Source organism: Nothobranchius furzeri, chromosome 14 (genome assembly GCF_043380555.1).
Source record: "Nothobranchius furzeri strain GRZ-AD chromosome 14, NfurGRZ-RIMD1, whole genome shotgun sequence".
In the NCBI taxonomy this organism is placed as follows: Eukaryota; Metazoa; Chordata; class Actinopteri; order Cyprinodontiformes; family Nothobranchiidae; genus Nothobranchius; species Nothobranchius furzeri.
In genome coordinates, this window is record NC_091754.1 from 27,430,863 (window position 1) to 27,442,947 (window position 12,085).

At 42.5% G+C, this 12,085-nt stretch overlaps 2 protein-coding genes across 2 annotated transcripts in view; both read left to right on the forward strand.

Annotated features, from left to right (window-relative positions):
- cmss1 (cms1 ribosomal small subunit homolog) overlaps positions 1–6,522 on the forward strand; it is a 34,897-nt gene extending 28,375 nt beyond the window's left edge. The window contains exons 3-10 of the mRNA XM_015966097.3: positions 4,558–4,629; positions 4,735–4,873; positions 4,976–5,035; positions 5,121–5,223; positions 5,296–5,356; positions 5,431–5,518; positions 5,587–5,675; positions 6,277–6,522. Of these exons, the coding sequence (XP_015821583.1) occupies positions 4,558–4,629; positions 4,735–4,873; positions 4,976–5,035; positions 5,121–5,223; positions 5,296–5,356; positions 5,431–5,518; positions 5,587–5,675; positions 6,277–6,360 (696 nt within the window). The 3' untranslated portion in view covers positions 6,361–6,522. The remainder of the gene's footprint in view (positions 1–4,557; positions 4,630–4,734; positions 4,874–4,975; positions 5,036–5,120; positions 5,224–5,295; positions 5,357–5,430; positions 5,519–5,586; positions 5,676–6,276) is intronic.
- A 303-nt stretch (positions 6,523–6,825) lies between these two features.
- On the forward strand, positions 6,826–11,650 carry tmem30c (transmembrane protein 30C). Its single transcript, XM_015966096.3, has 7 exons — positions 6,826–7,154; positions 7,286–7,402; positions 7,470–7,577; positions 9,969–10,059; positions 10,126–10,269; positions 10,345–10,560; positions 10,643–11,650. Exons 1-7 carry the CDS (start codon positions 6,957–6,959, stop codon positions 10,837–10,839), a joined length of 1,071 nt encoding a protein of 356 aa, XP_015821582.1. The 5' UTR covers positions 6,826–6,956; the 3' UTR covers positions 10,840–11,650.
- Positions 11,651–12,085: the final 435 nt, after the last annotated feature.

Sequence of the window (12,085 nt, forward strand, 5' to 3'; positions counted from 1 at the left end):
GCTGTAAAACCACATGCTAGTAGTCTGGCCCCGGTGTGATCAACCAGTTTCTGCGGGAATGTGACGGCGGAACCAGGGCCAGATTAACACTTTGTTGTACACTGGGCAACAATATTCAAGGGCTCCATCATCACGACCCAAGGATCACCATAATGTGGTCACATACAGAATATTTTACTGTAATATGCAGTAAATATACTCAATACTTGAATGCCTGACAACACGTAACCCGCCCAGAGTAACCTTTGACCCACCTCGTGTGGACTGACCAATGAGGAGAGGGTCTTAACTTGAGGCCCTCTCTTCATTGGTCAGTCTGCATGAGACTGACTCTCAACTGACGTTCAGTCATAGGCAGCGAAGCGTCTCTGTGCAGCGCAAAAGCCCGGGTGGACAGTTTGTTTAATGTAGGGTGATCATATTTCCATTTCCAAACAAGAGGACAGGGGATCTGTGCCTATGACATCACACTATGGCAACGCCACACAAACCATGTTGGGACCCATTTTTTGTAAGAACTAAATTAATATCAGATTCTGCCAATAAAAGGGCTCTAAAACAATTCATATGTAAATATTTTGCATATTTAATGTAAAATCTAATTTTTCTGCTTTAGTGCTGCAACAAGGTTTTATTAATAATAAATTATTATACCTTTTGTTTTACTACAGCATCGGTAAGCTTCCTGTGCACAGATTATTAAGGATGCTTGTTTCAGCTGTGAGATTAGACGATAGGATCAATGAAAAAATAAGTTGTCACACACTCCATGGAAACTTTCAGAGAATCCACAAATAGTGGCTTTCAAATGGTTTTGTTACTTTTTGCAAGTTTATAAAAGCAGCAGATGAGACAGCATGTCTGATAATTTAGTTTTTCATCTGATAATATTAGAACATGTCAGTAATGTCTGAGGGGACTTTATAAACACTGTATAACTAACACTACTGGAGAGGGTATGAATTACACAGAGGCTTCTGGGGAGCCCAGTTGGGGGGGAGGGGGGGGGGCATTTTGCCTTGGCCCCCAAAATGTCTTGAACGGCCCTGGGTGTGTGACTGAGTTTTGAAGGTGATCTGAATTGTATCAGATGTATAAATATTACATGTGTATAACTTATTGTTTTTTACTGGTAAAAACGTGTAGTGGAGATAAATCTACCTACATTTTACTTTGTTTTCTTGTTTTTATTTAACTATTTTCCTGTCCTGTCTGTCTCTCATCTTCCTGCATCTCCTCTTAATTCTCCAGAAAATCTGCTGCCTGGATTCTTACCTTTTCACCTCATCAGTTACTTTTGAGCAGATCAAAGGGATCTCCTGACCGAAAAAGCTCAGAGCGCGTTTTCGATGCTGCATGAGGTGACATCACCACAGCACAGGTGATGAGCTCCGCAGTAGCGCGCTTCAGGCACAAATAAGACAGAAAATAGAGAACATGTGCAGACATGAACGATCGTGTGCTAATTATAGGTTTTTGGTTGCGCCACTTTGAGAATGGACCATGCGCTGGAAGCAGCTGCCTGGATCGCTGCGCAACAATGCGGAACCGGTTCGCAGCAGAGCAAGTCTGCCGGCTCTCCCTCGCGCTGATCTGCCGGCTTTCCCTCGCGCTGATCTGCCGGCTCTCCCTCGCGCTGATCTGCGGCTCTCCCTCGCGCTGATCTGCGGCTCTCCCTCGCGCTGATCTGCGGCTCTCCCTCGCGCTGATCTGCGGCTCTCCCTCGCGCTGATCTGACTTGCTCTGGTCTGCGCGCAATGGCGGGCGGGAAGGGGGGGCGCTTTTGGAAGAGTTGTGCGACACAACGAATCGATGACGCAATTCGTTGCCAACGCTTTTAGTAATCGATTTTCATCGAATTTATCGATTCGTTGTTGCAGCCCTAGTGACAAAGTTGATTTATTGCAGTAATTCCATTCAAAAGGTGAAACTTGTGTATTAGATTCAGTCATTACATGCATACTGATACATTTCAACTTTTTATTTATTTTAATGTTGATGATTATAACTGAAAACGAATGAAAATCCTAAATTCGGTATCAGAATATTAGATTATCAGTTAAAACCAATGTAAAAAAGGAATTTTAGAAATGTTGGTCAACTGAAAAGTATGAACATGAAAAGTATGAACATGTACAGCACTCAGTGTTTAGTTGGGGCTCCTTTGGCCTGGATTACTGCAGCAATGCGGCGTGGCATGGAGTCCATCAGTCTGTGGCACCGCTCAGGTGTTATGAGAGCCCATGTTGCTCTGATTGTGGCCTTCAGCTATTCTGAATTGTTGAGTCTGGCATGTTGCATCTTCCTCTTCACAATACCTCATAGATGTTCTATGGAGTTAAGGTCAGGTGAGTTTGCTAGGCAATCAAGAGCAGGGATACCATGGTCCTTAAACCAGATACTAGTAGCTTTGGCACTGTGTGCAGCTGCCAGGTCCTGCTGGAAAATTAAATCTGCATTTCCATGAAGTTGGTCAGCAGCAGGAAGCATGAAGTGCTCTAAAACTTCCTGGTAGATGGCTGCGTCGACCTTGGATCTCAGAAAACACAATGGACCAGCACCAGCAGATGACATGGCACCCCAAACCATCGCTGACTGTGGAAACTTTACACTGGATCTAAAGCAACGTGGATTCTGTGCCTCTCCTCTCTTCGTCCAGACTCTGGGACTTTGATTTCCAAAGGAAATGCAACATTTACTTTCATCAGAGGACATAACTTTGCAACACTCAGCAGCAGTCCAGTCCTTTTTGTCTTTAGCCCAGGTGAGACGTTTCTGATGCTGTCTCTTGTTCAAGAGTGGCTTGACACAAGGAGTGCAACAGCTGAATCGCATTCTTCTGTGTGTGGTGGTTCTTGAAGCACAGACTCCAGCTGCAGTCCACTCTGTGAATCTCCCCACATTTATGAACAAGTTTCACAATCCTCTCCAGAATGTGGTTATCCCTGTTGCTGTTACACTATTTTCTACCACATCTTGTCCTTTCCTCCATCTCTCTATTAATGTGCTTGGACACAGAGCTCTGTGAACAGCAAGCCTCTTCAGCAATGACCTTTTGAGTCTTGCCCTCCTTGTGTAAGGTGTCAATAGTCGTCTTTTAGACAACTGTCGAGTCAGCAGTTTTCTCCATGATTGTGTAGCCTAGAACTAGACTAAGGCCCTGTCCACATGTAGCCGGGGATCTGCCAAAACGTAGATATTTTTCTACGTTTTGGCCTGTCATCCACACGAAAACTAAGTTTATTCACATGAAAACGGATCTTTTTAAAAACTCCGGCCAAAGTGAAGATCGGCGTTTTCTCCGTTTTGGGTGTCTGCGTGTGGACAGACAAAACCGGAGTTTTAAGGTCGGCAACGTCACTTTCCGCGACAAAAAAATGCTGACATCACGTGTGCGACCTGTGTTTACACTAGCCGACAGCATGGATGCCCTCAGAGCTGCGCTCGCTTTATCAATTGTCCAAGCGCTTTTTGCTTGTTTGTTTCTGCGAGCGGAATTACTGCTCCTTACGGAAGAACACAGACGAAGGACGAGGTTAAGAACGGGGGATGTACTGCCGCCTACAGGTCTGGCATGTCCTTAACAACGTATTTATCCGGGTACGTGTGGACAGAGTTTTTCTTTAAAACGAGGTGGTGTGGATGCAAGTTTTTGGAGGGGCGGATATTCATTTAAAAAAACCCGGCTACGTGTGGACTAGGCCTAAGGGACCATTTAAAGGCTTTTGCAGGTGTTTTGAGTTAATTAGCTGATTAGTGTGGCATCAGGGGTCTTCAATATTGAACCTTTTCACAATATTCTAATTTACTGAGATGCTGAATTTGAGATTTTCATTCCTTCTCAGTTATAATCATCAAAATTAAAGAAATAAACATTTGAAATAATAATAAAGCCCTTTATTGTCCCTCATTGGGGAAATTCTGGCGCACCAGCAGCAAAGTTACAAGTATGTTAAGAAAACAGATTCACACAAATATGTATTTGTATATAAATGAAAAGAAAAATAATGATAGAATAGAGATTGTAAAATATTTACAGCATGAATTTAGTAATGACACAAAAATATTATATAAGATGTTATAATAGCAGCATGAGACTAGAGATGGAATAATGTACAATCTTCCAATGTTGGACTCGGATTATGTGCCACGGAGGCAAAAACTGAAAAAGGGTTATTGCTTCGATCAATGTGTAATTATATGTGTGCGTAAAAACTGTGCAAATAACAGCAAAATATATCAGCCTCTGTGTAGTGAATGAATGTAATATACACATTTCACTTTTTGAATGGAATTACTGAAATAAATCAACTTTGTCATGATATTCTAACGTTACGACCGGCACCTGTATACTGACCAAAACTAATTATGAATTTTTCCATAGTTGATCCGGCCTAGGAGTCACCATATTTGTTCTTTGGTCATTTAAATAACACATTTGTTCATGGAGTTAAAATAAAGTATCACAGAGACTAAAACACCTGATGTATCATGTGACAGATTATTGCCCCGGCTGTAATAACGTCTCTATGTGTTTTGGCTGATGTGTGTTCTCAGAAAGAGTGTGTTGTCTCTGAAAAGAAAGCTTGTGAAGATCACCAATCAACTAAAACTAAAAAGAAGAGAAAGGTGAGCGTGGCGCCACCTGCTGCTGCAAACAGTCCGCTGGTTTCTGGACTGATGCTCTGGCTGTAAATAACCATACATATATTTATGTTTGCTTCTTATTTCCAGAGGAAGAAGAAAATCATCACAGATGTCTTGGCCTCCTCTGAGCCGAAGCCCGGCTGTCCGGCTGATCTGCAGGATCTAGTCTCACGTTACTTCTCAGACAAGCGCTCAGTCATTGAGCTGGAGGAGCTCAAGCTGCAGAGTGAGTCGAAGCTACCCCCTTTTCCAAATTGCAAGTTCAGTCAATAAATCCTGACCCGCTGAGTCACCGAGGTTACCGTGCGACTTCTCACGTCTCTCTCAGACTCCTGCTTCCTGTCCAGTAATGACCTGACACACAGCCTCTCGTCTTACCTGAAACAAGGTGAGCGACGCTCTGACCTTGTCGGATGTTTACATCCAGGCTCGCGTGTCTGACTTTGATCGCTTCTTTGTTCTTTTATTCTAAGTTTGTCCCAAGTGGGCAAAGATCCAAAAGCAGCACACAGAGAAGAGTTCAGTGGTGGTCCTCATTGTCTGCAGCTCGGCTCTGCGAACCATTGAGCTAATCAAGTAAGTGATGAACAGCTGACATTTGTCCTTCTCTTACATTAAAATTATTGCTCGTTTCTGTTTTATGTGCAGGCAGCTGACGGCTTTCAAAGGTGAAGCCAGAGTTGTGAAACTCTTTGCCAAACACATCAAGGTACCTGAAAGTTAAACATAATGTGTACAAACAAGTGCTACCAGGTCAGTAATATTCCCGACTTGTCTGCACAGATAGAGGAGCAGGTGAAGCTGCTGCAGAAAGGCGTCACGCACATCGGAGTGGGAACACCTGGCAGGATCAGTGCTCTCATTGAGAAAGGTTTGCGTGGACACAAGAGTGTTTATCTGCAGATGTTTCGAGTTTCTCAGTCTGACTTTGTACCTCAGAGGGTTTGACCTTGGAGGCGCTAAAGTACCTGATCCTGGACTGGAACTGGAGAAATCAAAAACTCAGACGGATGGGGGAGATTCCTGAGGTGAGCTTCTGCCCCCTGCTGGAGAGAAAAGCTGAAAGCTGTTTTAAAAGTGGACGTTTGGGCATCATTTTAGCTCAAACTCTGCTTAAATGTGTGTGTTGAGTTATTTTTACACCACAATGGCTAATTAAGCCTCCTAGCCAGGCTACTTAAACTGATGTTCAGCTAGCTTGCTAATGTGTGAAAAAACAATGAAAAATAATGTTTTCTTTATTGGAAAACACACTAGCAAGTCACTTGTTGCATAGGGATTTGTTGATGGATCCCTGGGTGGATTTATATTTTTAACTTAAAAAATAATAACAAGAGGCCATCCTAACTCTCCACGCCTGGAGGTCAAGGTTGGAGCTGCCTCTACACACACACACCAGCAGTAAACAACGCACACGTTGGAGAGGAAGAGCAACGGTTTGAATTATACCCAGCATAACAATGTCCCAAACATCCGTTGTTTTGATTTACTGATTTAAAGTGAAGCTTCATTCAATTGAAGTTGCTCCAAATGGATATAACCTGCAATAATCCTGATAAGTTTAATGAAGAGATCTTGTTTCTAGCAGCTAACATTAAAAGTAATCTCACGTTTTCTCATTTCTTTTAGATTAAGTTGGACTTCATGAAGCTGCTGGAGAGTGGAATCCTGACAGCTTGTAGAGAAGACAAAGTCAAAATCGGATTATTTTAACTAACTTTTTCAATCATCAAAAGACAAATGGTGTTTTTGACGCTTAAGATGTTTAATATTTTTGTTTTAGTTTGTGTCCGTTTTTTACCTCTTTGTGAGACTTGTCATTAGTGTTTCCATCTACAACTGTGATATGTTAAATAAACCGGCTCAATATAAAAACTGTGATGTTATTTATTAACTTTACATTTGACAAGCCCCTCCCCCTCCAGGAGCACAGGGTCACGAGTCCACCAGGAACTCCCATTAGTCATAAAATCTCATCCATCATGAGTTTGAATGAAAACATTAGATCTTCAGATGTTTCAGTTTAACAAAACAAACTCCTGTTTAGGAGGAAGTCGACACAATCACTTAAGACCAGCGGAAGTAAAAGAGAGGTAGTTGGGTAAGCGCCTGTGGTTAATAAGTAACAGACATCAACAGTCAGCCCCACCCTGCAAAGCCTGCTGGGAAAAACTTTTAGTGAGTGTAGCCTGAGATAGCGCTGATATAAAAAATACAGGAAACGGGTAGTGCAGCATCTTCTCGTGCACTTTTCCTTGATTCTTTAGAATCTCCAGCCACCCATCAGGTTCCAGCTGACGGTCCCAGACATGGGCCGGGGGAAGGACAAGGCTGGGCCTTTGGCTCGGAGGCCAGACAACTCCGCTTTCAAACAGCAGCGTCTGCCTGCTTGGTGTCCGTTGCTAACCGCTAACACCGTGCTGCCTTTCTTCTATGTCATGGCTCTGGTCTGCCTGCTGCTGGGTGTGTGGCTGCTGCTCACTGTGCAGAGCACACAGGAAATCAAGGTGGGCGAAGCTGCACCCTAAAGCTTTGATGTCTGAAGACTGTGCTAAACAAACAGGAGTGACAGAAATGATCAGAGGTTGTTGAAAAATGGTTCATGTTGCTTTCGTTCATAAGTCTCGTGTCTTCTCAGCTGGACTACACAGAAGGAGGAACGTGTGATGCATGTTTTAAAATGCGCTCAAATGTGAGCCTGTCAGCGGAGACCTGCTGGTGCACGGTGGAGTTTTCCATTGAGAAAGCGTTTAAGGTAAGAACTCTTCATGTTTTGAAGTTATACCTGTTTCCACACATTTATTGGACCCTCTTCTTTCCAGGGTGATGTCTTTTTCTACTATGGGTTGAAGAACTTTCATCAGAACCTTCGCAGGTACATGGACTCCAGAGATGATGGGCAGATGGTGGGCAGGAAGAACAAACTAAAGGTATCTGCACCTCCATCCATGGTTTCCTTCAGATCAGAGCCTTAGAGTGATCTAGCATCAGCTCTGGCTTCACCTGTTCCTGGTGCTTCAATTTTTTTTATTTATTATTTTTCAAATCTTGTTATGAATCATCTCTTCCCCTCATCCCAGCTTGACTAAAAGTAAAGCTGCCTCTTGGAGGGTGTAATCATCTGTCCCTGCTGAGATGTTGCTGAGCTTCACGATGGTCTGTTTCACTCCCATCGAGAGCTTCTCTCTGCATGTTGTGGATCAACACTAACGACTTCCAAATGCCAGCTCCCACTTGGAATCGATTACAGATCTTGTATTTGCCTAACTAATTGGTAAATAACAACGGAAAGGCCCACAGGTGTTTCTAACCCCAGCTCTAGATCCAGATCAGCAACAGAAAACCTAAACAAGCAGCTGGGTTTTCTAGAATGCACATTGAACTTCTGTCCTCTCTGTGACCGTAGCTCAAATATGTTGGCTAACTAAAAATGATCAATGTGGAATGTGACCAGCTGAATATTGAGATGTGATTTAAAGCTGCAATCTGGAGTTTTCCCCCATTCAGGAATTACAGAAGTCTAGACAGACAGCAGAAGAAACAAAAGCATTTTGCTCTGCAGGTCAGTCTAGCCATGCTCCATTGGAGCCTCAGCAGGCCAGACCAGTTTTGTATCTAGCCAATCACAGCGCTCTATTAGTTTGGTGTTAACAGTCATTCTGAAAGAGTCCCAAATTAATTTCCAAAAGTTTTATTTTATATATGTAATAAATTTATCATAGTTATATAATAATCTCCAAAATTACAGTATACATTCAAACAAATAACTATAAATATCAGGGGAAAAGTATATTTGTTCTATGTGGATTAATTTGTCTAATAAAGGATTAGGTAGAGAAATAGAACGGTAAGAGCTAACGTCTTACAAATCTCCATTTTTATGAATCACTTTCTCGACATGGGTGAAAGTAGTTGGTAAATCGTCATTGTCCTGAGAATATTCAAATGTTTTTAGCAACTAAAGGGTTAATTTTTACGAAATGACTAACCTGCTTCTTACACTATCCACTTTTTTTCATAAAGTAAATTAACAGTAGCTACCGATTTTCAGTAAACCTGGACAGACTGAATCAGCTGTTGAAATGCGCGTTGGTAGGAAATTCAACGAGGAAGCACGGATAGTCAGAACACCGGAACGACTGTAAACAATGGGTGAAATTTCTTGTTTACAGTATAATAAAGATATTTTAGGAGCCATTTACAAGCTAACTGTCAGATAAACATACAGCAAGCAGTAATTTAATAAAACAACTTCAAGAAATACTTACTGTGACCTTCGACGAGTTAAAAGTAACTAGATAAGTGACGACATGGACGTAATTTTTGGAGAGGACAGGGGGGACATGCCCCCCCCCCCCCCCCCATGTCCATGAGTGAGGAGATTAAACGTAAACTTCCACAGGTAGCGCATCTCGACTTGTGAACAGCCTGTGACGCAATAATCAGCCTGCGCTGCGCATTTCCCCAAAGTAGCACATTTTGACGGGGAGCACGGTTAGTCGGAACACCGGATACATGGCTGTAATGGTGGCAGGATACCTCAGAAGAGCGCTACACCCTCTGTTGTCCTGGTGGGGTCGGTCAATGCGGGTCTCTCCCTCATGGAGCTGATGGAGGAGTAAAAATTAGGCTTTAGGAAGGACACTGCAGACTTCACCGCTCCACTTTTGCCCCACACACATGCTCGGAGACATCCATGTCCCCGAGAAGGTGGTATAAACAAAACCTGGTCGTGCGAGGACGGGCTGACCCAACCGGGACCGGAATGGGCCCACCAAGATGTAAAACTGATGTAAAACTAGCTTTAGTCATTTCTGTTAAAGAGCAAGTCACTCCATATCAACTTTTTTTTGCTCATAAACTAAATAAATGAGTGTCTGGTCGTGCTGTAGACGTGCAGTCAATAATTCGACATTTAGTGCATCTTAGTTCAAGTTTAAATTTTCTCCCTATAATGGTCAGTGTTGCACCATCGTCAGGTAAAAACTCTGCACTGCATTTGAATTTAAATCTGCCATCGCTATTGGCTAAGAGGTGCTCTATGATGTTAGTTGGTACATTATGATGTCACAATGTTGTGTGTGTATTTGTTAGCGGCTCCGCCCTCTCGGTCTGCTATGCTACAGCCTTTGTTGCATTTTTCTAACAGGAAGTGGGAGTGGAGTAAGAATCTGGTAGGGGGTGACTTGCTCTTTAAGTAACTGAACGGTTGTTCGTAAGTGACTAGTATGTTTATCAGGATAAAAAGAAAAGAAAACATAAAACCTCCCTCTAAAGCCCTAAAGTACATTTTTAAAAACATCCTGTTTTCATTTTGACAGAATCCAAGTTTTTATTGTGAACCGTTTGCTAAAGACCAGAATGGAGTTCCTGTAGCTCCCTGTGGAGCTGTAGCCAACAGCATGTTCAACGGTAAACACCACTCATAACAATCAGCCTTTCACCTGATTGGACCGTTAACTCCTGGTTTCCTCCCAGACTCCTTCACTCTGACCCATCACCGCTCCAGTGGTCCGGTTATGGTTCCTTTAATACGGACGGGCCTAACGTGGTACACCGACAAAAACGTCAAATACCGCAACCCAAAGACAGACAACCTAACTCTGGCTGAGGTGTTTGAAGGTAACGGATCGTTTCCGCCGTCTCAAGGTGGTGGATTTGTGTTTGTGATACAGGAAGTTGATGCTTTCTCCATAGGTACAACTAAACCGCTGTACTGGCAGAAGCCCGTTTATGAGCTGGACCCAGCTGACCCGACCAACAATGGCTTTATTAATGATGATCTGATTGTGTGGATGAGGGAGGCGGCCTTTCCCAATTTCAAGAAGCTGTATGGGATTTTAAACCGGAAGGAGAAAACCCCCTTTGCAAAAGGGCTTCCAGCTGGGAATTACAGCATCGATATAAACTACAGTATCCTTTCACTAACTCCTCTCCTCTTCAGCAGCTGAGATCACTCCGGTTATTTTTAAGCCTTGACCTCCCGCTTCTTCAGATTTTCCGGTGCTGCCCTTCCGAGGCAGAAAAGAAGTGGTGCTGACCACGCTGACGTGGTTTGGAGGTCAGAACCATTTCCTGCCGGTTGCATACCTGGTAACCAGCAGCTTGATCCTCCTGATGGCCGTCACCCTCACGGTGGTCTGGTGGAAGTTTGGAAAGGATGGGAAGAACACGCTAGTAACATTCCAGTAGAGGTGTTGGGATGCTGAAGACCAATGTGTAGGAAACATTCACAAGCAGCTGCAGAAATGCATCAAAAATCCTAAATTCAAGGATGGTTAATGGGAGATTAAAACAAAAAGGTTCATTGAAAGCTGGTCTGGCATCTCAAAAGCAGAAGCATTTGGATGCATTATTTTGCACTTGTTTTATTTTGAAATTCTCAGTCCGCAGAAGAGCTGCAACGGTTCAGCAAGTATGTACATTTGTGTGCAACTATTAGCTAAAAAATGAGATGACTAATGAATTAATTTAAGATTTTATGTTAGTTGTGTCGTCTGTCCTTAAGAATTTTTCTTTTGGGAAAAAAAACTCCAGTTTTGTCTGTTTTTTTTTTTTTTTTATATAAATATATATTTAAGTTTGGCTGCAAAACCCATTAAACATGAACCATGATGGGAAAATCAGTTTTAACCACAACTATAAAACTATAATAAACTTGGCAATCTGAAATACAAGTTTAATAACTGATAACAGAAACATCATCAGACGCAATCTCTCTTTTCATTTGAGGTTTAAAATTCTTTTAAACAATCCTTAAAATGTACCAAATTAGACATTTTTGTCATTACGGTCAGCTGATTATGGCTGGCTTTAGCCCAGACGTTAATCTGTTTATTTCACTAATGAACAGCCAGTTGTGGGCCGTAAATAAACCGTGAGAAACAAGAGTCTTGCAGCTCTAATCAGCTTTACTGTGCTTTTTTTCTGGTTTAATCAAATGCATCATGAGCTGGTATTTATTTCTTTACATGTAAGAATGAAATAAAAAAGTACAAGTCTTTAGGTTGTGAAACTGTCTCTTTATTCTTCTTACAGTCAGTGAGTAACACTCACACAGGAAGCAGCAAACCTGTGTTCATCAGTCTCCTTGAAGAGAAAGCGTGGCAGCGACACAGCGATGTAACGATGGGTCTTAAAGCCGCCCACCCTCTGTTTGGTCTGATCTGGTCTGGCACCAAGTGTGCAGGAGAGGAGGGCAGTTCCTCTACAGCTTTCAGCCACATCAAACATGTAAAACACACACACACACTACAGAAAATGTCACAACAGCTTCACGCACGTACAGACGTCCATACACAGAGACGAGAAAAAACAAGTAGGTCTAAACGACAATGATCACAGCTGTAACGTTTACCCATCTACCTCTTTCTGTTGTACCTTTATATTTTGTTGCAAACATCTTTACTAAGCCATTCTAAATTAAGACTAAATTACT